Source organism: Nothobranchius furzeri, chromosome 2, assembly GCF_043380555.1.
Source record: "Nothobranchius furzeri strain GRZ-AD chromosome 2, NfurGRZ-RIMD1, whole genome shotgun sequence".
Taxonomy (NCBI): Eukaryota; Metazoa; Chordata; class Actinopteri; order Cyprinodontiformes; family Nothobranchiidae; genus Nothobranchius; species Nothobranchius furzeri.
Window position 1 is genome coordinate 70902935 of NC_091742.1, and position 25191 is coordinate 70928125.

General features: G+C 42.0%; 1 protein-coding gene across 1 annotated transcript in view; it reads right to left on the reverse strand.

Annotated features, from left to right (window-relative positions):
• Window positions 1–329: 329 nt before the first annotated feature.
• Window positions 330–25191, reverse strand: part of adgra3 (adhesion G protein-coupled receptor A3) — a 67958-nt gene continuing 43096 nt past the window's right edge. Inside the window, exons 4-19 of the mRNA XM_015947012.3 lie at window positions 16766–16837; window positions 13374–13445; window positions 13099–13259; window positions 12483–12696; window positions 12221–12385; window positions 11383–11584; window positions 11145–11294; window positions 9770–9928; window positions 9520–9687; window positions 9234–9438; window positions 8875–9083; window positions 8599–8723; window positions 8398–8521; window positions 8071–8216; window positions 2885–2980; window positions 330–2003 (exon numbers count right to left, since the gene is read on the reverse strand). Coding sequence (XP_015802498.3) covers window positions 587–2003; window positions 2885–2980; window positions 8071–8216; window positions 8398–8521; window positions 8599–8723; window positions 8875–9083; window positions 9234–9438; window positions 9520–9687; window positions 9770–9928; window positions 11145–11294; window positions 11383–11584; window positions 12221–12385; window positions 12483–12696; window positions 13099–13259; window positions 13374–13445; window positions 16766–16837 — 3685 coding nt within the window. The 3' untranslated portion in view covers window positions 330–586. The remainder of the gene's footprint in view (window positions 2004–2884; window positions 2981–8070; window positions 8217–8397; window positions 8522–8598; window positions 8724–8874; window positions 9084–9233; window positions 9439–9519; window positions 9688–9769; window positions 9929–11144; window positions 11295–11382; window positions 11585–12220; window positions 12386–12482; window positions 12697–13098; window positions 13260–13373; window positions 13446–16765; window positions 16838–25191) is intronic.

Genomic DNA, 25191 nt, shown 5'->3' on the forward strand with positions numbered 1-25191 from the left:
TATCTCATCTATTCCTGGCAGCCGTCCTCACCACGAGAGTCATCTGTCAATCACATCTTGGGGCAGGAAGTCAGCAGGAGACCAGAATGCAGCGCACTCATCCAATCTACCAGCAGGCAGGAAGAAAACGCCTACAGAGCCCAAAGTCACTGCCAGCTGCAATTAAAGCACAGCAGCACGGTGGAGAGGAACCCGAGGCCACCTGAAGGTCAGTGAGAAAACCAATTACCAGCTTGTCATGTGCTGACAGCAAGAGCGACTGGTAGAGGCCCGACTCCTTTCTCCAACAGCTTCAACGGGACAGTTTAGCAGCAATAAAAAGCTTTAAATTAAGTAAATGGTTCAGTTTTTATTATTACTGTTTGGAACACCAAGAAAACAGGTGCAAAGCGTCATGGTGAAGATATGCACAATTCACAGCTAAGGTCATACAGCTTCATGTACTCAATTCTCAAATAAGCTGGGAAAAACCCCGATAACAGAAGATTTACACAGAATATCTACAAGGACTGCTCAGTGGCAGTACTCTGTAAAAGGCAGAACTGTACAACAAACACATTTCACAGTGTAGAGGCCATACGTGTCGCTAGACAGTAGTTTCATGTTTCCACAGACCAGTTTTTGAACTGGCACTGTCGCTGTTGCTTAAAGGCACCGACGGTGTGTTTTCTTTGGCCGTGCCGCCGTTTTCCGTGACCAGGTTGAGCCCGTAGGACTTGTTTTCCAGTTCCGTGCTGCTGGGCTGCCGCACTGGATCACAGTCTTTACTGGTGCTGGATAATCCCGAGGAAGGAGGCTGCTCCGTCTCTACAGCCACCACGGTCCCGTTCCCCAACAAGCTCCCGCTTCCTTTACCGGAGCAGCGGGAGCGCCGGGGCAGGCTGGTGCTGTCGCTGCTGTCCTGCTGAAGCTGGCTCTGATGGCGCTCCCTGTAAGCCAAGTAGGCCGCCCGCCGGCTGTTACGCGCAGCCATGTCGTAGTAGAGGTGTCGCCTGTGGGAGGCGCTCTGAACGCTGCCCTCCACGCTGGTGGGCACGTCGTAGGCGTACTCTCGCAGCACTGCAAGCCGGCTGCCTCTGTGCCCGCGGGTTTTGTTTTTCTGATGCCTGCCTGCGTGTCCGTTAGGTGTCGGGTTGATGTTGTTCAGCGGACGAAACTGCACCTCCAGCGGCGCCACGTGCATTTTCACTTCGTTATCCAACGAGTGCTCGGTTAGGCTGTTGTCCAAAACGGCCGTGCCGTTTGCCATCCCTGGCACCGAGGAGGACTTGCACTGAGCTGCCTCCGCGTGCAGATTGGTCAGCTTGTGGCCGTGGGTGGAGTTTCGTGCACTTGGGCCGCTTTTGTTTGTGTAAGAAGAGTCAGCGCTGCTGTTGCCACACTTCGTGGACTGCCCTTCTGCTTTGGGTTCAGTTGTCGCCATGGACGTCAGTGCCATGCCTGGCAGAGGCAGGAGGACATCCTCCTGTGCGGAGTACGCTTGTCGTCCAGAGCAACAAGCCTGTGACCAGAAGCGTCTCATGTCCTGTCTGTTGACACAGTGATACACCACCATGAACGCCCCAAGAGCCAGGGCGGTCACCCCATACAGGCAGGTAAATGCCAAGTCTACAGGGTGGTTCTGTGATATCGCCACGGCGCCAAACACCCAGAGAGCTGCATACAGCCCTAAAGCTCCCGCTGCACCCATCAGCTGGGCCGGGAAGGTGTGCTCGTTCTCCAGGGCCGACAGGGGCACAGCGTGGGGGGCAGACGCCACGGAGGATGCCACTTCCTGAGGCTGCAGGGGCTGGAGGTGGCTGCTGGGTCCGTCCGGCCCCGCCTCGCCGCTGATGGATGCCAGGTGCTGGTGCTCCTCGGTCAGCTCCTTTAGCTCATAGCAACGTTCCGGATGTCGGCGTAACTGCAGCAGGATGCTGAGGAAGTACATGCAGTCCACAAAGAAGATAAATCCAGCTGGTCCATAGAACGCCCCGATACTTGGCTCCCACGCCATCCAGCAGCTAGAAAAACAGACAACATTCAGAAATTCAGTTTATCACACAGTTAAACAAGATTTTATGTGTCATCAGCCAAAAAAGACAGACTTAACCATCAAATGTTTTATTAAACAAAACAAGGACAAACACAACTATAAACAAATTCATAAAAATTAAGTCTAGCCATGATCCAACAGCTCACAGGAGCTACACACCATCACTTCTCCTTTTATTACTTCAGCTTATTGAAGACTGCAGACATTTGTTTTTCCTCAACTTCTCCGAGCATTCTAGAGTCTGAACTTCCAGAGGTGTCCACTCTTGGGAACCCCTCGCTATAGAACTAGTTTGGAAATAACTTTGAACCAGGACAGCTCCTGTTCTTGTCTTAAATTATCTCTGATGTCTCTCCAACACGTTGCATTACGTTAACACACACGTATGCTCCAGATCAGCAAACAAGTCCAAAACTGAAAATGTTGACTCTTTGTCTCTTGACTGCATTTCATTTTTATTGATCAGTTTCATAAACTTAAAGAGCCTTTTAATTTCTCACTATATTTAGGAACACGGGCTGAATTTGCAAACACACTCCAGATTTATCCAACAGCCAGCTACACAATCTGAACGGCTGCCATGGCAGGAAGTGGGCAAGGGGAGCTCACTGGCAGCAGCAGCAGCGTGTTGCTTGGACGTTCGTTTTATCACAGCCTTTATAATCAGAACTTAAAGGAATAAAGTTCTGCTGCACTCGTAAAAATTATACATTATTCACAAAGCAATGCGGTTTGGATGGTTGCAACTATAACTCAGGTTCTCTGTGGCCTTTAGTCTTCATTACTAAATGCTGATGTCCAGATAACACTGGTACAGAGTGGGTGTTTAAATTTGCGGTGGAGACTCACTATGGGGCGTTCATCTGGCTGCCGTAGTTCTTGATGTTAGCTGCAGCAGTGATCCCACAGACGATGATGGGAATCCCATCGCCGATTAAGTAGAACCTTAAAAAGAAATGAAAGTTTAGTCTCTTTGTTTAGGTATGACGAGTGGATGTTTCAGGCTTTCACACTGGCACCTTGTGGCTGCAACCCTTTAACTGCCTGCTCAACTATTTGCTGTAGCACATTGTAAGTCATTAACCTAAGTTACCTTAACCATGCTACTTGGTTGAGGTATGTTATGCTAAAGAAATCCACCATAATCATAAGGTTGCTGGTTCGAGTCCCGCTCAGTCTGTCGCTGTCGTTGTGTCCTTGGGCAAGACACTTAACCCACCTTACCTGCTGGTGGTGGTCGGAGGGACTGGTGGCGCCAGTGCTCGGCAGCCTCGCTTCTGTCAGTGTGCCCCAGGGCAGCTGTGGCTACATTGTAGCTCATCCCCACCAGTGTGTGAATGTGTGTGTGAATGGGTGAATGACTGATTGTGTTGTAAAGCGCCTTGGGGGGTTCTAGGACTCTAGAAAGCGCTATAACAAATACAGGCCATATACCATTTTACCATAGATGTCACCGTGTCATGACACTGCATGCCTCTTAAGCCACTCTCCAACCAGAAAATCCCTCCTCACACATGGGCTGTTGTGTCAAAAATGTGTAAAGGTAAGTAAAAGTTTACACCATATAGTACTGATAACACTTATGCTACTTGATACAACTCTAATAAATTAGTAATACTTTTCCAAAAACATGGTCAACCAAACGATTGATTTCACAGTAGAAATACTAAGTGAATGTTTAGAAATGTAACAAGTAAAATTGATTATTTGCTATGAAATAAAAAACTTGAACTGACTTTGACATGTATGATAAATGTGTTACGATCATTTTCAAGAATGAAGATTTTGTCACTTTCTTTGTTGTCAAAATTTAGGTTGCAAATAGCATGTGGAAATTCAGTCATCACACTTTTATTTAAAATGTCAACAAAAGAACTTGTTTTGACACTTTTTTTTCCCTTTGAACTTTATTAGATTGTAAATCAACCTATAGTGCAAAACAAAACATCGATCTCGCCCTTTCACCAGAAAATTCTCAGGACCCTGATGGTGATCTGAGTGATGATATAGCAGAAGATCCAAATGATTAACTCTGTTTTGCAGATGAGTGTTATGAAAGCTACATGTTTTCCTACATGAAGATTCTGCCTCAACAATCAGATCTATACAAATGTCTTGAAAGAAGAGCAAAAACGGAACACAGAAAAAACAGTTCCCTTGGAGGGATCATCATCTTCGATTAAATCAAAGGTACAAGACTAATGAGGAGGCACAAGGACATTCCTGGTGCAACATTTTGAACTTTTATTGATAAAAATACAGGTCTTTCTCAAAAAATTAGCATACTGTGATAAAGTTCATTATTTCCTGTAATGTACTGATAAACATTAGACTTTCATATATATTAGATTCATTACACACAACTGAAGTAGTTCACGCCTTTTATAGTTTCTAATATTGATGATTTTGGCATACAGCTCATGAAAACCCAAAATTCCTATCTCAAAAAATTAGCATATTGAAAATGTTCTCTAAATGAGCTATTAACCTAATCATATGAATCAACTAATTAACTCTAAACACCTGCAAAAGATTCCTGAGGCTTTTAAAAACTCCCAGCCTGGTTCATTACTCAAAACTGCAATCATGGGTGAGACTGCCGACCTGACTGCTGTCCAGAAGGCCATCATTGACACCCTCAAGCAAGAGTGTAAGACACAGAAAGACATTTCTTAATGAATAGGCTGTTCCCAGAGTGCTGTATCAAGGTACCTCAGTGGGAAGTCTGTGGGAAGGAAAACATGTGACAGAAAACGCTGCACAACGAGAAGAGGTGACCGGACCCTGAGGAAGATTGTGGAGAAGGACCGATTCCAGACTTTGGGGGACCTGCGGAAGCAGTGGACTGAATCTGGAGTAGAAACATCCAGAGCCACCGTGTACAGGCGTGTGCAGGAAATGGGCTACAAGTGCCGCATTCCCCAGGTCAAGCCACTTTTGAACCAGAAACAGCGGCAGAAGCGCCTGACCTGGGCTACAGAGAAGCAGCACTGGACTGTTTGTTGCTCAGTGGTCCAAAGTACGTTTTTCGGATGAAAGCAAATTTTGCAAGTCATTTGCAAATCAAGGTGCCAGAGTCTGGAGGAAGACCGGGCAGAGGGAAATGCCAAAATGCCTGAAGTCCAGTGTCAAGTACCCACAGTCAGTGATGGTCTGGGGTGCCATGTCAGCTGCTGGTGTTGGTCCACTGTGTTTTATCAAGGGCAGGGTCAATGCAGCTAGCTATCAGGAGATTTTGGAGCACTTCATGCTTCCATCTGCTGAAAAGCTTCATGGAGATGAAGATTTCATTTTTCAGCACGACCTGACACCTGCTCAAAGTGCCAAAACCACTGGTAAATGGTTTACTGACCATGGTATTACTGTGCTCAATTGGCCTGCCAACTCTCCTGACCTGAACCCCATAGAGAATCCAGGGTTTCCCCCAGCGCTTTATAAGCCTGGCGGCCCGTCAGGCTTTGTTTGGCCACCCGCCAGGCTAAGTGCCATGCCCCGCCCCCTACCCGACCCTACCGTGTCCACTGACACGAACGGCGCAACGAAACTAGAGCCCTTCATCAGCTCATACTGGTGAGAAACAGCAGCGGAACGTGTGCAAACAATGGGTGTGTCAAGAGGCAAATGGCAGAAAAAAAACCACGCCAGCCTCTTCTTAACATGTAAAAAAATATATACTTCCTGGCAACTAGAGTTTGTGACATTTTTCAGAGATGGTCTCTGATCCCTGCTGCTGCTGCCCGGTGGCACCGGAAACTTTACAAAAGTGGAGATAAGCTATAATTTTAACATTTATGTGACATTTGTGCAGCGCTGAAAGCACCAAACAGAATAATTTTTTGCCCTTAACATTAGTTTATGAAAGTAGTCAGACGAATGAGAGGCTGCAGCTGGGAAAATGCTCCGTCTTCTCACTCCTCTGTAAACACTTATAAACAACGCGTCTTAAAGTAACAGAAACACACTAAAATCTCAGATTATTTTTTTAACAATTCTGTCATTTATTATATGTTTCTGAGACGAGTGAAGCTGTCATCAGCTGATGGGGAGCTAATGGGGCGGATGTTTAAGCGCATCAGGGGAAGCGAGGAACGAGAAAGGCTGGAGATCACACCAGATTCGCTGATACAGGTCTGCAGCCATCACCTTTTTGATGTGACAGCGAGACTTCCCATGTGAAGAAGGTCCGCTCACCTGTTCACAGCGCAGACAGCAGGTCATTAATTCCTCGTCATGATCTTTTATCTTCCCATCATCCTCCAGTCATCCAACTGGAACCAGTTAGTGTTCTTGATCATTCTCATAATGTCACGCCTGCTCTGGTGTTAGAAGTTAGTAAATTGAAGTCCTAGATCATATTTGTGCCTGTTCGACTGTTATTTTTAAGGATTTTTATGTGTGTTTTTACTACATTATGAGAAATAGAAATGCTAATAAAAACACCCAATTATACAAACAAATTTTGAGTCTGGTGCAAAGTCCATTTATTTATTAAAGTCCAGTAATTCAACTAGACAGAGAGACAATGTAACGGCTCAGGAACCATTTGCAGGTGTTTTCTATTTGCAGTCATACAATTTAGTTGATTTGGGTCGTGTTTCATATCACAGTGACATTTGAATAATTAAAGTGCTTTTTTTAATTAAAAAGCTTTAGTTGACAGTAATAATAACCATGTCTAATGTTTGATTCTCTGCATCATTATTTTTAATAACAAAAATAGCTTTGAAGGCACATTTTCCCGAATGATTAAAATGTGATTAATTAAGATTAATTAATCACAAAACCTTTAATTAATTCGAGAAATGTTTTAATCGAGTCCCACCACTTATTACTTTTTAACGGGGCAACGACGGTACTGGAAACAAATTTACAGGAAGTGGCATCCTGACCAGTCGTAAGCTTGCTGTCTCCGTCTTTCTCGTCGGAGAGCCCTTGCACCGAAGCATAATTTTGCAATGGTCTTTTGTCTGTTCTTCCCAAGCACATCACTCCTGTTCTTAATTCTCTACACTGGTTACCAGTAAACTACAGAATTGATTTCAAAGTGCTCCTACTAGTTTATAAATCACTCAATGGCATGGGGCCTAAGTACATGTCGGATCTCCTTCCTGTACATACACCCAGCAGGGTTCTGAGATCCTTAGGAAGCTGTCAGCTGGTAGAACCTTGGGTCAGAACCAAACAGGGTGCAGCTGCTTTTAGCTATTATGCTGCACACAGATGGAATCAGCTTCCTGATTACCTCAAATGTGCCCCAACTCTAGAAAAATTTAAATCAAAATATATAACCATCATCTTTTAATCAGCCTTTGAATAAATGTTCTTATGCTGCACCTTCTGAACTGTATTTACTCACCGTTTAACTTTGTTTTTTTTTTTTTTTCATTTTAAATCACATTGATTTTAATGGTCTTGTATTTCTTGCTAATCGGAAAGCACACTGAATTGCCTCTGTGTATGACATGTGCTTTATTAATAAAGCTGCCTCACCGTGCATAATGTCGTTGCATGTCTCCGTACCGACGCTACACAGCTGAAATCTCTCCCAGCCTTCATTAGTGTTGATTCATCAGTAAATTACAAAACATCAGCTGTGTTCATGATCTAAAACCTGCAGGAAACGGGCTGGAAGCAGACTGCAGCGCCAGGTGTGTCAGCTCAATTTTTTAAAGTCCAACAGGTGGCGGTCTGCCAATCTGAAGTTGCAAGTGCGGTATTCTGGCCACAGAGAGCAGTGGGGGTCTGAGTGACATTTCATTAACCCTGTAAACGATCATTTTAGCACATACTGGCTCATGGAAATTATTTTAAAGTATGAAAAATTTGCATAGTATCCCTTTAACAAATAAGAGTATCAGGAGGGACATTTCAGGTATTTAGTAAAAAAAGATGTCCTTTAAGTTCTTTAGATTAAAAAGCCTCTTACTGCATCTAGTTCAATGCTAGGTAATAATAGATGATAATCGGACACTTCAACAAAGACAAAGTGACAAATGCCAAACAGCAGCTCTAGAGCAGAAGTGATGAAATCCAACCTGAGCATCGGCCTGGGAGGCGGCGGCGGCTCATCCAGCTCCTCGTAGCATTTAGCTTTGCGTGTTACCTGCTTGTATATGTTGCGTGCAGTTACTCCAATCCACAGAGCAGTGGCCAGAGTGGAGTAATGCATCAAAATACCCACCTAAAAAAAGACATTGGACTGTAATGTTATATTATGAACACATAAATTTGAAAACAAATACATAATTGATAAGTATCAGATCTGTAAGTCAGCTCCCGATCTCTAATGTTGACCTACTTTCTATGGTTTTGTATGTACTCTAACACTGAAGGTGGCAGTGTGTGAGTGTCTGTTTACTCACAGCCTGGCAGACACTTGGGTTACGTGTCTGATTGATGCCGCCCATAAAGACACCACAGGAGAGGGAGATGTGGAAGCAGAGGTTAACCAGCATGTGCCAAAACTTGCGGCTCACACGTACAGACCTGCAGAGAAACATCGCAAAACGGACACTTTGGCATCGCTTATTTTAAACATGATGTGTTTTATTACTCTTTCCTACCTGTGATGGTAAATGTAGCTAATAATGATGGTGAGCAAGCACAGGAGCAGTATGATGCTAGTTGTGTAGATGACTGGATGCAGCGGCTGGACGCTTGGAGAAAACTGATCAGCGCTGCTCAGGTCCTACAACAGAAATCCAGACACTTAAAATGTTTGTTTTGTTGTTGGCAACACTTCCTAACAGCCATTGGAGTTTAACAAAAAGATATCAGTCTGTTTCTTTCATACAATCAAATAAAAATGAACAATAAGGATCAGGGGAAGCACCGGGTACCATGAGCAAACCGTAGTTTCCCAGAGAGTCGCAGGATATGGTGGTGAAGTTGTTGTGATGCTCTAGGATGCGGCAGCCCTCGCTCCTCCACCCGCCCTGACCCCCAGCCAGGCTGGAGTTCCAGCAGGCGGACACGGCGTCCGAGCCGTGTGCAAAGCGCCGCAGGGTGATGTTAATGGGGGACTTCAAGACACGTAGTGACACACCCTCTGATGAGTTAACACAAGAACGTTGTGGCTTTTTAGGGTTTTAAAGTTTGTCGGATTCATGTCATTACTCTGCTCAGAAATGATAGAAAATGCACACATTTCACTTTTCTAGTATATTACACCTCCCAATTTACAAACTGTAACACTTACTGATCCTCGTCATGACGACAGGAGTGGCCACAGCCATCCTCTCCCCTCCGTCGGCCAGCAGGGAGGTGTTAGTGGAGGGGAAAAACTTGCCGTTACGGAAGCCCAGCAGGTGGAGTTTGTAGACTGTATCGTCTTTCAGTCCGGGAAGACCGGCCTGGCTGAAAAGAGACTGAGGAAGCTGCAAAGATGCCTCCACCACGGTGCTCTGGAAGGACAGGATGACAGAATCAAAATCCAGACAAATTCCAACCCTGGTGTAACAAACACTAAAGCTCATCCTAATGACCTTGTGGAGGATGGTGGAGAAAGAGCTGGTGTTGTTGCATTTGAATGTGAGCTGGCGATCCTGACTGGGAGTTCGCTCAGGGGTGGGCCTCTGGAACAAAATGCAGGTCACGCTGTTCCAGTCGTTGGCTCTGATGGCTTGAGCCTCCAGCGCGATGTTGGGGGATGTCTGGGAGGAAACCAAGAGAGTGAAATGTGTGTATCCATAAAACTAAACTCAAACACAACCTTGTGCTGTTGACGGGACTAACCAGGGAGAAGGCCTGAGCTGTGGCCAAGCGGTAGGCAGCGATCTTCTGCAGACAGGCAATGATCCGGGAGCAGGCCATGGCTTCACGCTGAGCCATCCACAGCACTCTCTCGTCGGCTAGCATCAGGTTACTCGCCATGCTCACCATCACCTCGCCTAACTGGGAAACAAAAGATTTTAGCCCTTCCTTTCTAATCAGGCTGAGTGATAAATTTTCCAAAAGTTATTGGTCACTCCAAGAAATGACGATGGGTGATATGTCCTCGCAGGTGATTAGACGTTTTCTAGGCCTGACAAACACCGCATGTAGAAATCCACCAATCACAATCAACCTTACTCAGTTTACAGAAGCAGACCACGACGGTTCCTCGTGCGTGAGATTGTTGCTTTAGGGATGTCACTGGCTGCTTGTTGTGTCAGTGGACAATAGACTGTGGCACACTTGATTCCAGCTACGGGTAAGAATAAGGGACGGTACTTTTGGCCAATAGTTAAAGACTTTGCACTTAGCAGGAAGGGTAACCCTTCCCTTGATGGATCAGGTAACATGGCGCTCAAACGTTTGAAGCAAATATGAGAATGCTAATGAAGGTTATGATTAGAAAGAGATGCGTCGAATGGAAATGTGTAATGCTTCCAGCGGTATTTTATGTTGGATTGTGGATGTAAGACTTGTTGTGGACCAACTGTTTCACTGGACCTTTGTGGATGTAAAAAGACCACTTTTGCTTGAGTTGGCTCCTCTCTGTTAACGATACAAGGCTTTGAACAGTGAGATGTTATTTTGAATTTCTGAGTGGTCTGCCAAATGCTTACTGTGTCTACAGTTATGGTTGTATCCTTAATTCTCACAATGACTGGAATCACAACACTCCTCACTTTCCAACTAGATGCAATATACATGTGTACATAGAAAGAGTGATGCAAAAAATGAAGATGCTAATATGACTTGAAAGTGTGTAATGTCCCATCTGCAAGACCAATCCATAAAAAAAAATCGCCTACAACAAAATGATTGGCAAAGAGTTTGCAGTATCGTCAGTGGTCAATACATTTGTCCAATCGCTCAACCTTAATCTGGAAAAAAAAAAATCAGGAAACAAGTTTAAAACCTCTAGAAAAGAGCTGAGCTACACTTCATTTCTAAAGACTATCGTGACTCAGCTGAGTCAAGATGAATCCAAAATGATTACATTTCAGGTTTAAGATGTCAAATTTAGACTTTATCCATTGCTTTAAAACTATTTGATAAAACTTTAATTTTTTTTATTATTATGAGCTCTTTTCCTAAAATATACACTTTTGAGGACATCAGCAACCAGACAGAAGCAATCCATCTAGACCAAAATAAAGCCCGAGGGTCTGAGAGAACTTACATCCTTAAACCTTTCAACAAACTTCCCAAACTTCTCGATCATCTCAGCCACAAAGATGATGTCCATCTTGTCTGAGAAATTAGCCGCGTCGATGGTGTAGAGCAGCAGGCGCCGCGCTATGGTCACAACGTTGCTCTCATTTAGAGGCATCTAGATGAAAGGTAAGGACACATTGTAAGATGCTTTTGGACCATCGAGGAATGAGACACTAGATGATGGTTATGAGTTTGATACAGACCTGGTTGATGACGAAGAGAAATCTAGTGGCATCTTTCTGGAACTGGCAGTGAGAGTAGTCCTCCTCGGCCCACAGCCCCTCCCGGCTGCAGTAACGCCAGGCCTGGCGTCCCTCAGCGGAGCTGCCTGAGTAGGCGCCAGCGCTGGATGGCAGCCTGTTGCAGGGGAGGTAGGCTCTGATCCCTGCTAGAGTGCGAGGCCATCTGGACAATTTCAGAAAGTCTCCTTTAATTACTCCAGATTTTTTTTAAATTTATTTATTTATTTAATTTTACTGATATTTCTAATATTTGCAGGTCCTTTAAAATTCATTCAATCCTTTGTTTTCTCCCACAGAAATATTTTCCCCCCAGTCTTCACTTTTCTGTACAACGTATTTTTTAATGTAACCACATTAACTGTGTGTGAAAATAAAAAGAATGAATTAGACTATTCGGGGCATTTATTTGCGGCTTCCACGTTTAACCACAAGGTGGTGCTGCAGGCACAATGACAAAACTCCATTAAAACAACACACTTTTCTTCCAGTCGATCATTTTAATAGAATAGTTTGTTTAAAACAAACAACAACATAAAACAGATTACCGGTAGCCCAACAAGAATTTGATCCAGTAATTAAGTATGAAGTTTTCTATTAGAAAGATGCCACAAAAGACACCTCGCACATTTTATTCTGTTTCTGATTTGTTGTTATTTAGAGAAACTATTTTAAGATAAAAACCTATTTGAACTTTTTAGCTATTAAATGCTTAAAATGATGTTTAAGGTTTTACTACACTTAAGTTATGAGAAGTTTTCAAAAACTAGTGCGTTGACTTGGAGTCTTTTTCTCCATGTACCTGAACTCTCCCTTGTTGTTGGACACACGATCAGGAGCGCAGTACTTGGCAGAACTTTGCAGCACCACAATGTGGACTGTCCTGGTGGTGTTGCCCCTGCTGGTTCGTACCCGACACTCCCAGTTACCCGTAAAACCAGGCTGGATGTTTGAGATGGTCAGGGCGCTGACAGAAAACATGGAACGCAAAACATTTTATTAATTAGAGTTAACACTTAATCAGCTGCACAGATGAACTCAGCAGAGCCACATGTATGTCACACCTCGCGATCAAGGAGCAGTTCTGCACAATGCGCTTTTCTATGAAGATGCCTTGAGTGGCATCGGACTTGACCATGCGTCCATTTTGGTACCAGAGCACCTGCATGTCATCTGCCACAAGAGAGGCCTGGCACTGAAACGGCAAGCTGTCCCCCTGGAAGACAACCTGGCGCTGGGATGGAGTGAGCTGGAAGGAGGGCAGCTCCAGTGGAGCATCTGGAAAAAAGATTTACGTATTTAAAACAAGTAAAATAGGCTCAAATGTGTCCTGATTTCTTTGCTGTTTTGTCATTCAAGTCAGGCATTCCATGCAAATCTATGCCATGTGTTGTATAATCCCAACAGGAGACGAGTGCCAAACTGATAAGACATGAGCAAGTACAAACAAAGGCAGCACTGGCCTGGGCAGCCCTTGTCTTATCTCGGCGTGTCACTGCAGAAGCCCCCTGTTCCCCAAACAGGCTACACTGATACCACAACAGAAACATTAAAGAGACAGCACACCCTTTGGGCAGGAAAACCGTTTCTGCCCACAGAGCAAAATGCGCCTCAAAAATGGTGAATTTAAATGCTAAAGTATCACCAGCTTCTGGTGGATACAATATTTTCTATTCCTACCGCAGGTGAGGAGCTCCGGCCTGACGGAGGTTATGAGCTGACCCTGGAGGGACTGAGGGTATGAGCACTTTGTGTTTTTCACAGCAATGTTTCGCTCTTTGATCCAGCGCAGCAGCCACAGAAGGTTGCAGTCACAAAGCAGGTACGGGGTTTGGAACTCCCTGGAGATGGAACATAAACTTGACTGATGCACTGTTTTGAGTAATATATAAACAGTGATTTGATTGTTTTCATAAAAGTACGACTGAAGCTTCCCATCTACTCGGTGTACTTACAATGCCTTTAAAGACTGTAGCCTGTCAAATGTTCCTTGGGCCAAAGACGAGAACAAGTTTCCCGAAACGTTTCTGTGGGAATATGAAAGAGAAACAAACAAAAAAAGAGGATGAAGTATGAACCAGGTTCATTCAGATTCCAGACTGACCATCTTGCTCAAATCTCTAAACTGATATTTGTGCTCAATTAACTCATTTAGAAAACAGTTTTCAGCTCATGAATGCATCATCAATGAGTTGTATAGTTGTGTTAGTAATACCATGCCTTTAGTTTGGAAGAGTAAAACCTAAAACTATCAATTTCTTACATCTATAGTATGTTAAAAATGGAGATCAGAGGAACCTCTGAGGAAGCTGGACTTTCTACAGAGGTATCTTTACATAGACCTTTGTCTATGCTACCTTAACCCTACCCAAACACCAAACTCTTCACACCGGTTTGCCACCTGGCTTCAATCAAACCGGACTTTGGTGGCTTCCACTATGTTTCGTTCTTCCATTTTTTGAAGTCCTTCCGGAGGTCAGAAGGACTTCCATGAAGAAGGGCTCCTTATTCATTGAGGTCTCAAATTTCTCTTTGTCTGGCTCTTAGAACAAATTTGTTGTGTTGAGTCCGACTCCTTGGTTCTCAACCAGAAATGGTCCCTAGGGGTTGTGGGTCTTTGCGTTAAATGGCAGCGTTTAAGTATCGTTGTGTCTTGTTCACTGGGCATGGTAGGATGGAGTGAGACATGGACCAATGGACAGGGGCTTTGTCAACAGTAATGAGGCCTTCGCTTTAGTTTGTTGTATTGAAGAAGGAGCTGAACCAAATACCAAAGATTTGCCAAAGCCAAGGGGTCCTGGTCATGGGATTTGAATCACGATTGAAAGAATGGGCAACATGAGTTTCCTGAGTTGAGTAGCTGGGATTCTCCTTCAAGATAAAGTACGGTTAAAGGTTGGTGAAAAGGCAAAAATGTACCAATGACAAAACTCCAGACAAAAACCGAAATCAATTTCCCCAATGTCAGTATATTCAACGTTTAAAAAAGAATTGAAAGGTGTGTAGCGTCATCAAGGTTCTTTAATTTGTGGCAAAGGTCACATTTATCCAGCTGGGTCAAACAGTAACTTTCAAGTCCACAGATTAACCCAGGAGTCATGATGTCTGGAAGAACATCACCACTGTCTGCTGCTGTTCCGTCCCAGAAGAAGGACACTTCAAGTTCACGATAATAATTAAATAATAATATTAATAAACTCTTTGATTTTATTACTGTTTATTATAATCATCATAAATAATCACTTGGTTCAGCATAAATGTATTTTAATTACATGAAATGAATTATTATGCTTTGGGTATAATAATGATTACTATGATTATGGTTGATGACAGTAATGTGTGCTCGGCAAATCAGAAGGTCAGCTCCATCTTATCCATCTAACACAGAGTTTATCCAGAGTAAAGGGTACTTGCCATCACATGTTTTTGACGCATGACCAAAGCTTTCTTGCTGAGAGGGGGTGTGTTCTGAGAGCTTTGTAAACTAGCCTGCAACAGCTTTCACGTCAGTTCTTGAACCAACACCATCCTGAGGAGACGGGAACGGCCGCCCTGATCCTCTGCCAAGCTGTTCTGTCACGCTGATCAGAATAGCTAAGAATAAACGTAAACTGTAACCAGCTGACGAAAAACTCCTTCCAGAAGTTATTGATTTCTGAGTTAAGGTAAGACGAGAAACTCCTTCAGAGTATGGACTTGTAGACACAAATAGTTCCACCAGTCGAGTGACCCAAGGAGACATCTCAGGACCGATTTGGTCGTGCCAGAGGTTCTTCTACCAACCTCGTGCCTGGAGGAAACATCTCCACCTGGACACTTCGGATCCAAAAGGGGGTCTTCTGATTGGGTGAGGTAGACTTCGACAGATTGTGTTTGATGCTGTTCCCCAAGTAAACAACCCAGGTAGCTGCAAAACATCATTTCCAGCCCAGAACGCTTTCCTCTCTCTGAAAGAAATCTTCTGAGAATTCCATTCACGCATCCAAACTCGTATTTCCAATTTAGCTTTCATCCAGCCTCAGGTTTGCCTTTTTAAAACAAGTTTAATGTCAAAGCTGTTAAAAATTGTCATTAAATTGTCATCCATGAATTGTCATTTATAATTGTCGTTCAAATCGTAAAGTTTAAAAATTGTTAGTAATAAATTCTTCATTTTTAAACTTGCCTCATTCTTGAAATGAAACACAGAAAGGTATAATTATTTCTGGTTATTGAAAAGCAAAGATTCCTAGCTTCTGATTCAAAAATAAACGTTTGCTATTACATTTTATTTTCTTAAACATTAATCTTTGGATTAAAAATAGACCAAACAGGTTGGTGCATGAACTTAGATCGATTATATAAGTATCCGAGATATTTATATATGATCTAAGCTTCATAGATTAATCTGCTTGGTCCTTCTCAGAATCTAAAACTGAAAAGCAACAGTTTTGATTCTAGTATGTAGATTAATCCTACAGATGTGTATAAGTTCACGACCCTTTAAGATGCTGTACAACAAACTGGATGCGTGGAGCCACGTAACTAGTCCATGTGTAGTCATGTGACTCCACCCACTCAGTAGGGAACAAGAAGAGAAAAATGACTAGGTAACAGAGGACAAGTCAAATGTTGAAGCAGCCACAGCCCGTCTAGTGGACAACCCTTTGTTTTTGTGCACGGAGGTAGTTAAGGTCCGTACTTTGTTAGTGATGTGAACTGCTCAATATATTGTGATATTGATATGAGGCCACATCTCCCAGCTCTAGGGGAGGTGCTCCTACATTTGTGAGGAGCTTGGAGTAGAGCCACCCGTTCTGTTCATCAAAAGGAATCAGTTTGAGCATCTGATTAGGATGGCACCGAGCCACTTCCCTCTGGAGGTATTCCAGTGTATCCCACTGGGAGTAAACCCCAAGGCAGACCCAGAACTCCCCAGAGGCTTCTTGGAGCATCTTCCTGGATCTGTTACTCTCCTTTGATAATTGAAAGAAAATGATTTGATGGTGTCTTCTGCTTACCTCATGATCTTTTATTTGTTGTGCCAGTGACCAACTAAAATAGTGACAATCAGTCGGTGCACGTTTATGTTGATGTTTAGGAGCTGTAACGTGTTTTGTACAAGAACCCTGTAATTCTTTTTCACGTAGGTTTTGTTAGTGCAAATACCTCATCATATACAATACTTGTAGATTTTCAGTGACGGGGAAAGCTTCGTAAGTTGTTACAAAAAAAAAAAAAATCAAGAATTTTGACTGAGCCACACAATGAAATTATTATTTAGAATAAAAACTGATATGGGTTAAAGCCTCACATAAATCAGAACAGTGCCAGTAAATAGTGGCTGGTGCATCACAAAAAGACTTACAGTCGGATCAAACTGCCAAGGCCCTTGAAGATGTCTCCATTAAGGCAACCAATGCTGTTGTTGGACAGGTCTCTGCAACACACAAAAAGCCCAACAAAGTCGGTTTATAATTTTTGTAAGGATCAGGAAAGTTGTCCAGCAAAAGAAAATATGCAAGTCCTGTTTTTTTTTTTTAGATAAAGGGATCCAAAACTTAAGGTTGGAAATGAAAAGACAGAAGGTTTAAAATAAGAAAAAGCCCAAGTTTAACAGGCAGGTTGAGGCAAAGACCTTAAAAAATTAGCTGACAGGTTTACAACTTTCAAGATGGTATTAGATAATGTCTGTGTGGGCCTGTAGGCGATCAGACACATGAAAGGCAGAGCAACACTGTGGGAGGTGATTAATCACCTATGATTACTGTCAAATGCATCAAAAAGTGTCTGCTTCTACTCTGGATGTGACCTGACATGATGCCTCTGGAAAACATCAGAGGGAAGTGTCCAACATGCCAAATGCTTTCAGAAGAAATTATGTATAATTTCAGGGTTAAACACAGAAAATGACGGATGCTGCCACTGCCAGTTACTCTATGCACCAACATTTAAAAAGTGCCATGAAAGACCAAATACTTATTAGAGGCTCTACAGTAACATTAGCACACCGACTTCCTAACCAGTCCTCAGTGTAGGGACGTGACAATTAGCAACTCCACCACAAAGCAGAACTCCTCCAGGCTTGTGTTATTCGTGGAGATAAAACATCAACATTGCAAAGCAGAGTCAGTGGTAGAGTCTTGTTGCTGTCAGCCAATCAAAGGAGATGTCCAGTTATCAGGAAATAAGACTCCAAATCCTGCCGTCTGGAGCTACTTTCAATTTTGTATTAACCATTGGTAGCATAAATTTAAAGCTTAAATATGATGTATAACAAATAAATAAAATAAATAATAAATTAAAAGAATCTGAAAAAGATTTTACTTAAATAAATAAATAAACAAACAAACAAAAATATGTATTTTTAAAGTGTAAAATACCAACTCAAGGTTACTTTAGTTATGTTTTACCGTCAGCAAATGGTAGGAACTGCTGAGGGCAGGGACATAAGAAAAATAAATACTAAAGTGTCCATTGATCAACTGCTACAAGTTTAGTGACCCAAGTTTCCATTTCACGTACTGCAAAATACTCATGCCTTTGTTTCATGATGCTGCTTCAAATGTGCGATGAGGTTGGATGTATTAAACTTTCCCGGTTCAGTTCCTTCATGGGAAACTTGAGCATAGCAAGCGTAGCACTGAGCCACTTTAACAGGAAATACTGCCACACAACCGACATTGCTCTTGCTCCTTGCTACTTTGCTGCACTGTTCTGATCATGTGGGCTTTGCATGCTGGACCTGGGCGCTGCTGGATAGAATTGCTGGAATGGCACTTGAAGCAGAACGTACTGCTAATACCAGAGATTTTTGGTTACTTTTGTCCGATTTAATCTGATTACAGCTTTTGGGCCGATATCCGATATCAATATCAGTACAGGACATCCCTAATTAAAATCATAGAAATAAATGAATAAAATTGCAAAATAATTGTTTGGGACATTTCAGATTTTTCATACTTTTGTTAAATTAGGATCTTAGTAATATTTGTAAACTTCAGACAGTAATTATAACCCCAGCTTTCCAACAGATGTGTAAGCGGTGCGTAATGATAAATACATTTTTCATAAGACCTCAGTGATGTATCTCTTCCTATTGGGGGTGTTTCAGACATGCATCAGCAGTGTTCCATGTAGCTTGTCCCGCAAAGTCACAAAATCACCATCTGAACGGCTAAGATCGACGTGTTCTGGAAGCATAGTGTGAAAAGTGTTTATTTGAAGAGAAAATTTAGCAAAGCGATGCAACATTACAAGCCACTTTTTTTGTATTATGCTTTGTGGGCATCAAGCAATAAGTACGCTTCCATTTGAAAGCCAGAGTAAGTATCACAAGCTTCTTTACAGGGTGCTTTGTGGGATGGAAGCTGAAAAGATTGGGGACTTTCATGTCATCATTTATGATTAGATAACCGTGGTATTGTAACACTCGCCTAACAACAACTAATCCAAATGCAAATACCAATGCTAATGTCTACAACCAATTTGTTTCATCATTCCTCAACGCCTTGCAAGCTCAAAAACATGTCTGCCCCTATACCTCAAAAGTTTTGAAAACAGCTAAGATTGTGTGAATTAAAACACAGTTTTGGAGTTTTTAACTGTGTGTTCATGTAGTGGAGATAATTTGTAACATCTTCAGGGCAACATATCTTATATTCGGGGTTCCTTTTAAATTTCAACAGGTGGTGGTATTGATGAATACAATATTTAGTAGTAGTCTTCTTATTACTGAATTTAGATCCAATAAATATCATTTCTAGCCAGTATAGTATTAAAGCTTCCAGTGCAATAACTTTTGACTAAACTATTACCTTTGACCTACGATTAAGTTTTAGTGCCTTGTCAGCCATAATGAATATCCTTTGGGAGTTAACTAATCCTTGCCAAGACAAGAACATGAGTGTAGGAGAAAAGAGGCATTATTTCAACTCAACCCACCAGTACAGTGTTATGCTACGATGCATGAGGAATGTGATCCCAACACAAAGTAATACCTGGAAAATGACTGGCAGTCATTTGTCAATTCCATGCATTTATCTAATTATTGGTGTTTGTTCTTAAGGCACAAGCCAGAAGGAGGAATTCGGTGTGTGAGGTTATTAGTTCCACTTGAAAGAGAAGAAATAACAGTCTTTTGCAGGCTTGCCAAATCGAATGTGTATTGTGTGCCATGGGAAGGATATTACAGCAGAAGCAAAGGGGTGAAGGGAAGAACCCTTTCTTTTAGCTCAAATCTACGATCGTCATTTCATTTTACTGACTACTACGGGAGGGTTAATGTTCTGAGTCACTCCATTAAGAACATTTGTGATTATAATGACTAAAATTTAAAATGATTTCACTTTCTCTGAATGAGCTGAGCCACGAACAAGAAGCCATGAAGCAACGTAACAGTATAGAGGAAGTTTCAGTACAGCACACTGGTTGCTATGTATGTCAAGCAGAAGCCATTTTTAGTATAAAGAGCTTTAGTTTAAGCAGCAACTGTTCAGCTGTTGGAGGAATGCTGGGATCAGACGAATCCACTGTGTTGGGCAACCTGAAACTAACGGTGGCCAAAAATACATTCAGACATCTCAAATGCTGGGAAATGCTTTTAGTAAGCTAACAGTTCACTAAGGTAAGTAGTACAGATGAAGAATTTGACATGCTTTACATGTCTGCGTGCGGAAAGCTGTCAATGTGCCTGTGCTTTTACTCATATATGTGGATCAGCTGCACAGGAGGACTGGACTAATGAGATTACAGTTTAATACTCAATTCCTTTCATTGGCAATGATGAGATGGTTTTTCAGTCATCGTTTGGGAAAAAAATGCTAAAAAATAACTAGTTTCAGTGATTCTAATGTTTGTTTTCGTCTAAATGTCAACAACAAGAACCCTCTTGTGAAACAACTACAGACGTTTTACTCCTTGTGGTTAGACTTGCTTAAGTTTTGTTTGCCATGTCTATGGTGTCGCCCTTTGACTGGCAGTTTTATAGTTGCAGGTGTGTCTTTAGTGCAGTCAATGGTGTTTCAGAATTCTGGCCAAAGCTTTTGCAGCTGTAACAGACAGACCCTCAAAGACAGGTACAACTCAGGTTGTACCTGGGAACTGGGAAATGCTTTTTGTAAGCCAACAGTTCACTAAGGTAAGTAGTACAGATTAAGAATTTGACATGCTTTACATGTCTGCGTGATTGATGAATACAATATTTTGTAATAGTCTTCTTATTACTGAATTTATATCCAATAAATATCATTTCTAGCCAGTATAATATTAAAGCTTCCAGAGCTCCCAGGTAAAGACTCAACTCAGTCTTTACTGGTATAGCACCTTACAAAAAAAATCTAACTTCACAATAGCCCCATGGTAAGGAATGGGGGGGGGGGGGGGGGGGGGGCAACTGTCTAAATTGCAATGTGAAATAACTGGACCTTCAACACATGACTTGATTAGTACTCTAAATTATGCCACACTCCTGCCATCTTGTTGACAATCTGCACTGCTTAAACTACGTTTTGTAAATGTTAAAGGTTTTGTCTGTACAATTTTTATAAAGGTAAGAGCAAGTTGCCACAGGAGGGCAGAGCGAGAAGAAACGAAAACGGAGTTCACCTGACGGCCTGTTATGGCTGTGTTGTGTCTTCGATTTAGGGCAGCGGTTCCCAAACTTATTTAGCCGCGCACCCCCTTCTATGTCCTGATTATGTCGACGCACCCCCCAGCCCCCACACCAGTGCGTAGCTATACATATATACATACATAAATATATATATATATATATATATATATATATATATATATATATATAATATTTAGAGTGCCCAGGTAACACACGAACAAGGCAATTTAACGACTTCTCTTAAAGTAGGATCATTTAACCTGTGGCCAGAAGTACGCTCTCTCCTTCATTCTGCTCTGATGTAAACCTGAACTGGTCACGTGCTTAAATGCTCTGACGGTGCCATGGGTGGCTCCAGGAAATTTTACCAGCAGTTGCCGTACAGTTGCTCAGTCAGTGTTTGGGGTTGCTGCCCCCGTCGGCACGTACTCGAGGAAGGTGGGGGGGGGGGGACTTCCTAAATATGGCACAACACGAAATTCCATGGGCAAGAAAATGAAGTAAAGAAAAAGGTGAACATTGTTATCCTGCCTTTCATTATCACTGTTACATGACAATGCCACACAAACCACATTGGGACCCATTTTTCCAGGTGTTATGTCAGAACACCTAGCTTGTAGCTAACAATAACATCAGATTCTGCCAACAAAATGACTCTAAAACAATTCATATGTAAATACTTTGCATATTCAGTGTTTCCCTTACATAGGCGTAGCCATGGCGGCCCGCCACGGCTGAAATCCCAGCGCCATGCCTACAAGATCCCGTTTTAAAGATTTAAAAAATAAATTTTTTTTTGCGCTGTTTCCCGAAGAAGCAGCGAGAACTACTCTGTTGTTGCTTGTGATCACAGCCGGCGGGCAGCAAGGAGGAGGAGGCAGGGCAGGGTGGTTACAGCTAGAGATGAGCCAGATACTCGTCTGAAACGATACGGTACGGATAAAGCATTTTTGACGAATACGAGCATGAAACGTGTAAAACTCATAAATATCTGTAATCGTGCTGAAGGAAAATCCTCATTGGGTAACTGACTGCCTTCACGCTCTGTGATTGGCCAATCACATAGAGCGCCCGCCCCTCTCTACACACAAAACTCTGCAGCCAGAAGCTCAGTTCTGCTTGCTTCATTGTTGCTCACGTTTCTTTAGCACTCCCTAGGTTTTCTTCGGCTCGCCTCTTTTTCGGTTGAATATTTAAAGTTACTTTTTTTGTAACGTACGTCGTGCATTTGACAAGACAGGGCTGAAAACGGCTCATGCATGCGTTGGTCACTGCCTCCGCTCCGGTCGGGTTTTTTAAAATTATTTTAACTCTCTCCCTCTCTATCTCACACACACGTGCACACACACACACGCACGCACGCGCACACGCACACACACTTTAATCAACATTGTTTTGTTTAACTGTGTGTGGGGAAAATGCCAACAACGTTAGGAAAACATCAGTTTAATCAAATTAGAATAAAATGGTTCTAGTATTTCATATTTCCTAGTTCCTACTGCATGAGTTCAGATGCATTAATTCAGGCACTTAAATATTAATGTTCTGATTTTATTGAAAAACTTGTTCTGTAATAGTTTCTTTACTATTGTGATCAAAAATATTTAATCTCAATTCTGAGGCTGCTCTGTAAATAGTTTTCAAATAAACCACACACATAGCAACTTCTGATCAATCCATATCAATTTCAGATTTAAAATTATGTATTGATGTAAACCACACCCACTAATTTCCAAATAATAAGAGGTGCATTCATCTGTGTATCTCCTTTGATCCGCATTAGTGATATTTTCAGCACCAGAACAATGAAGCAAAGAAACGGATCCCTGAGTTTATGTTAGTAATTTTATTTATTAGATGCATCTGACCTGTTCTATTCTTCTCTGGAATCAGATCAAATCAGTGCTTCTATGGGTTGTCTCCTCTCTGCACTAGAAAAATGTACTTTATTATAATGTTCACTGTAATGCATCTTGATGTTCTTAACAAATAAATTAAATGAAAGATATTGGTCAATAATGCCAAATATGTAAATTTGTGTTTCACAGGGTATATACAGCAATCCTTAAGTAAAATTTACTACTTTTTAATACTTTTTTTTACTACCTTCAGAATTTTTTTAAAACCATCACAACACTAAATTGCAAGTGTTAATCAGCGACCTATTTACACATATTTTAACATATATAACATACAAAAAGAATAGACTTAGAGACTCACTGATGTTGACAACGTATTGCACATATTTATTTTACTTAGAAAATAAGCCAGGCACTTCTGTTCAGCAGTTCAGACAGTTGACCACGAGGCCTGAAATGATGCAGAACGACCACTTAATATGACATCATCATTATGTGACCGGATATGCTAAAGTAGGGCTGCTCGATTTTGGCAAAAACAATAATCACGATTATTGTGACTGAAATTGAGATCTCGATTATTTAAGACGATTTTTCAATTTATGTAGATTTTTTTTTTCTGTCATAAAATTGCTCAGGGCACAATCAGGACAAAAATAAGAAGCAAGATGATCACTAAAATAACTCCTGATTCCCAGTATAAAAAGACCAATATACTTATAGCTCATAGTTTATAACCCAAGGGCTGTAGACCTTGGTTTAACTCATGTAAGTCTAACCAGTACAGACCCAAATACCAATATCTGGCAAATACTGACAGCAAGAATTATTCAGTGGCATTTATAACAAATACATGCAAATTGATGTTCACTAAATTTTGCATAACATTTATTGAGTCGTGTCAAGGTGCTGTAGGAGAGTGCACTAGCACCGTGTCCTCAGAGAGATTAGTTATTATTTATCAGCACGAGGAACTTATTTCTGCCTTATTTATAAACTATTTATTTACAGGTCCATCAGTTAATGTTATAATTGTCCCAACCACAGCTGCACCCCCCACCCCCCAACCCGGTCTCAGCAATCAGGGGCAAGCTGCACATATGTTTAGCACGCCGCACGCGCACATTTAGCCGTTTTTAGCGGCTCAGGAGTCCGCAGGTGCGGTGTGTGTCACTCACTCTGGTTAATCCAACAGGGAGCCGGCTCCGAGAGCCGTTTCTTTAGCGACCGACACATCGCTACATCATTCCCTTTCCTAATGTCCTGAAGAACGGTCCGGAGCGCAGGCGGAGTGTTTAGCTAACCTGCAGGAAATGTCGACGACAGTTATCCAGAAAGTAGCTAAGGGTTACCAGAGATGTTTCTGAGGTGTTCGCTAGGTACTTTTAAGATTTAAAAAGTCAATAAGGGGGTCTGAAAAGCTGCTAGAAATAGCGTCAAAGTCGCCAAGTTGTCAACACTGTGGAGGAGCGCTTCATTTGCAACTCAGGGCAGCGCAAGTGGGAGGAGCAAATAATCGGCTTGTTTTGTTTTTATAATCGTTCAAAACATTTCATTCGGAATATATTTCTATGTCGATGTTCAGAATACGACATCTGATAGTCTGAAAAAAATAATACCTAATTTGGAAAAAATAATACCTCTGAGACCAAATTTAACACTTTTAATGGCCTTAAATTTGACTATTTTTATTTATCACTTTTTAATACTTTTTAAAACCCCGCGGACACCCTGGTTTCAGTCATTTTTATACTGGCTTAAAAATACTTCATTAAGTCTACTAAGCAGGGGTGTAGAACGTGTTTAATAGGTCCAGCCCAGTAACCCTAACCCTAGCCCATCCGCCTCAAGGCTGTGCATGTTAGGGCTTCACAAATGTTTTGCTGCATTCCTCGGTTGTAACAAGTGGTTATTTCAGTCAAAGTTACTATTTTATCAGCTTGAATCAATCGACCCATTCTCCTTTGACCACTAGCATCAACAAGGCATTTTCGCCCACAGCACTGCTTTGAACACATTTGAGACATTGACAATAATATGAAAGCACCATTACTAGCTTTCACCGAATGCTATTAACCATCTATTTAATAAAAATAACTTAAGAATAATCCTAAATTTATTTTCAGTACAGCTGCCAAACTTACACAGAATCATAGCTCTGAACCATTTATTCCCTTGGATGACTCAAAAGTTTCTGCTTTTAAATCAAGACAAGACTGAAGTTCTCATCTTTGGACCGGAACTTCAGAAAAGGGAACCGCTTAGTCAGTCACGTGACCTGAACGGCATTAAATTTATCTCAACAAAGTAAGGAACCTTAGT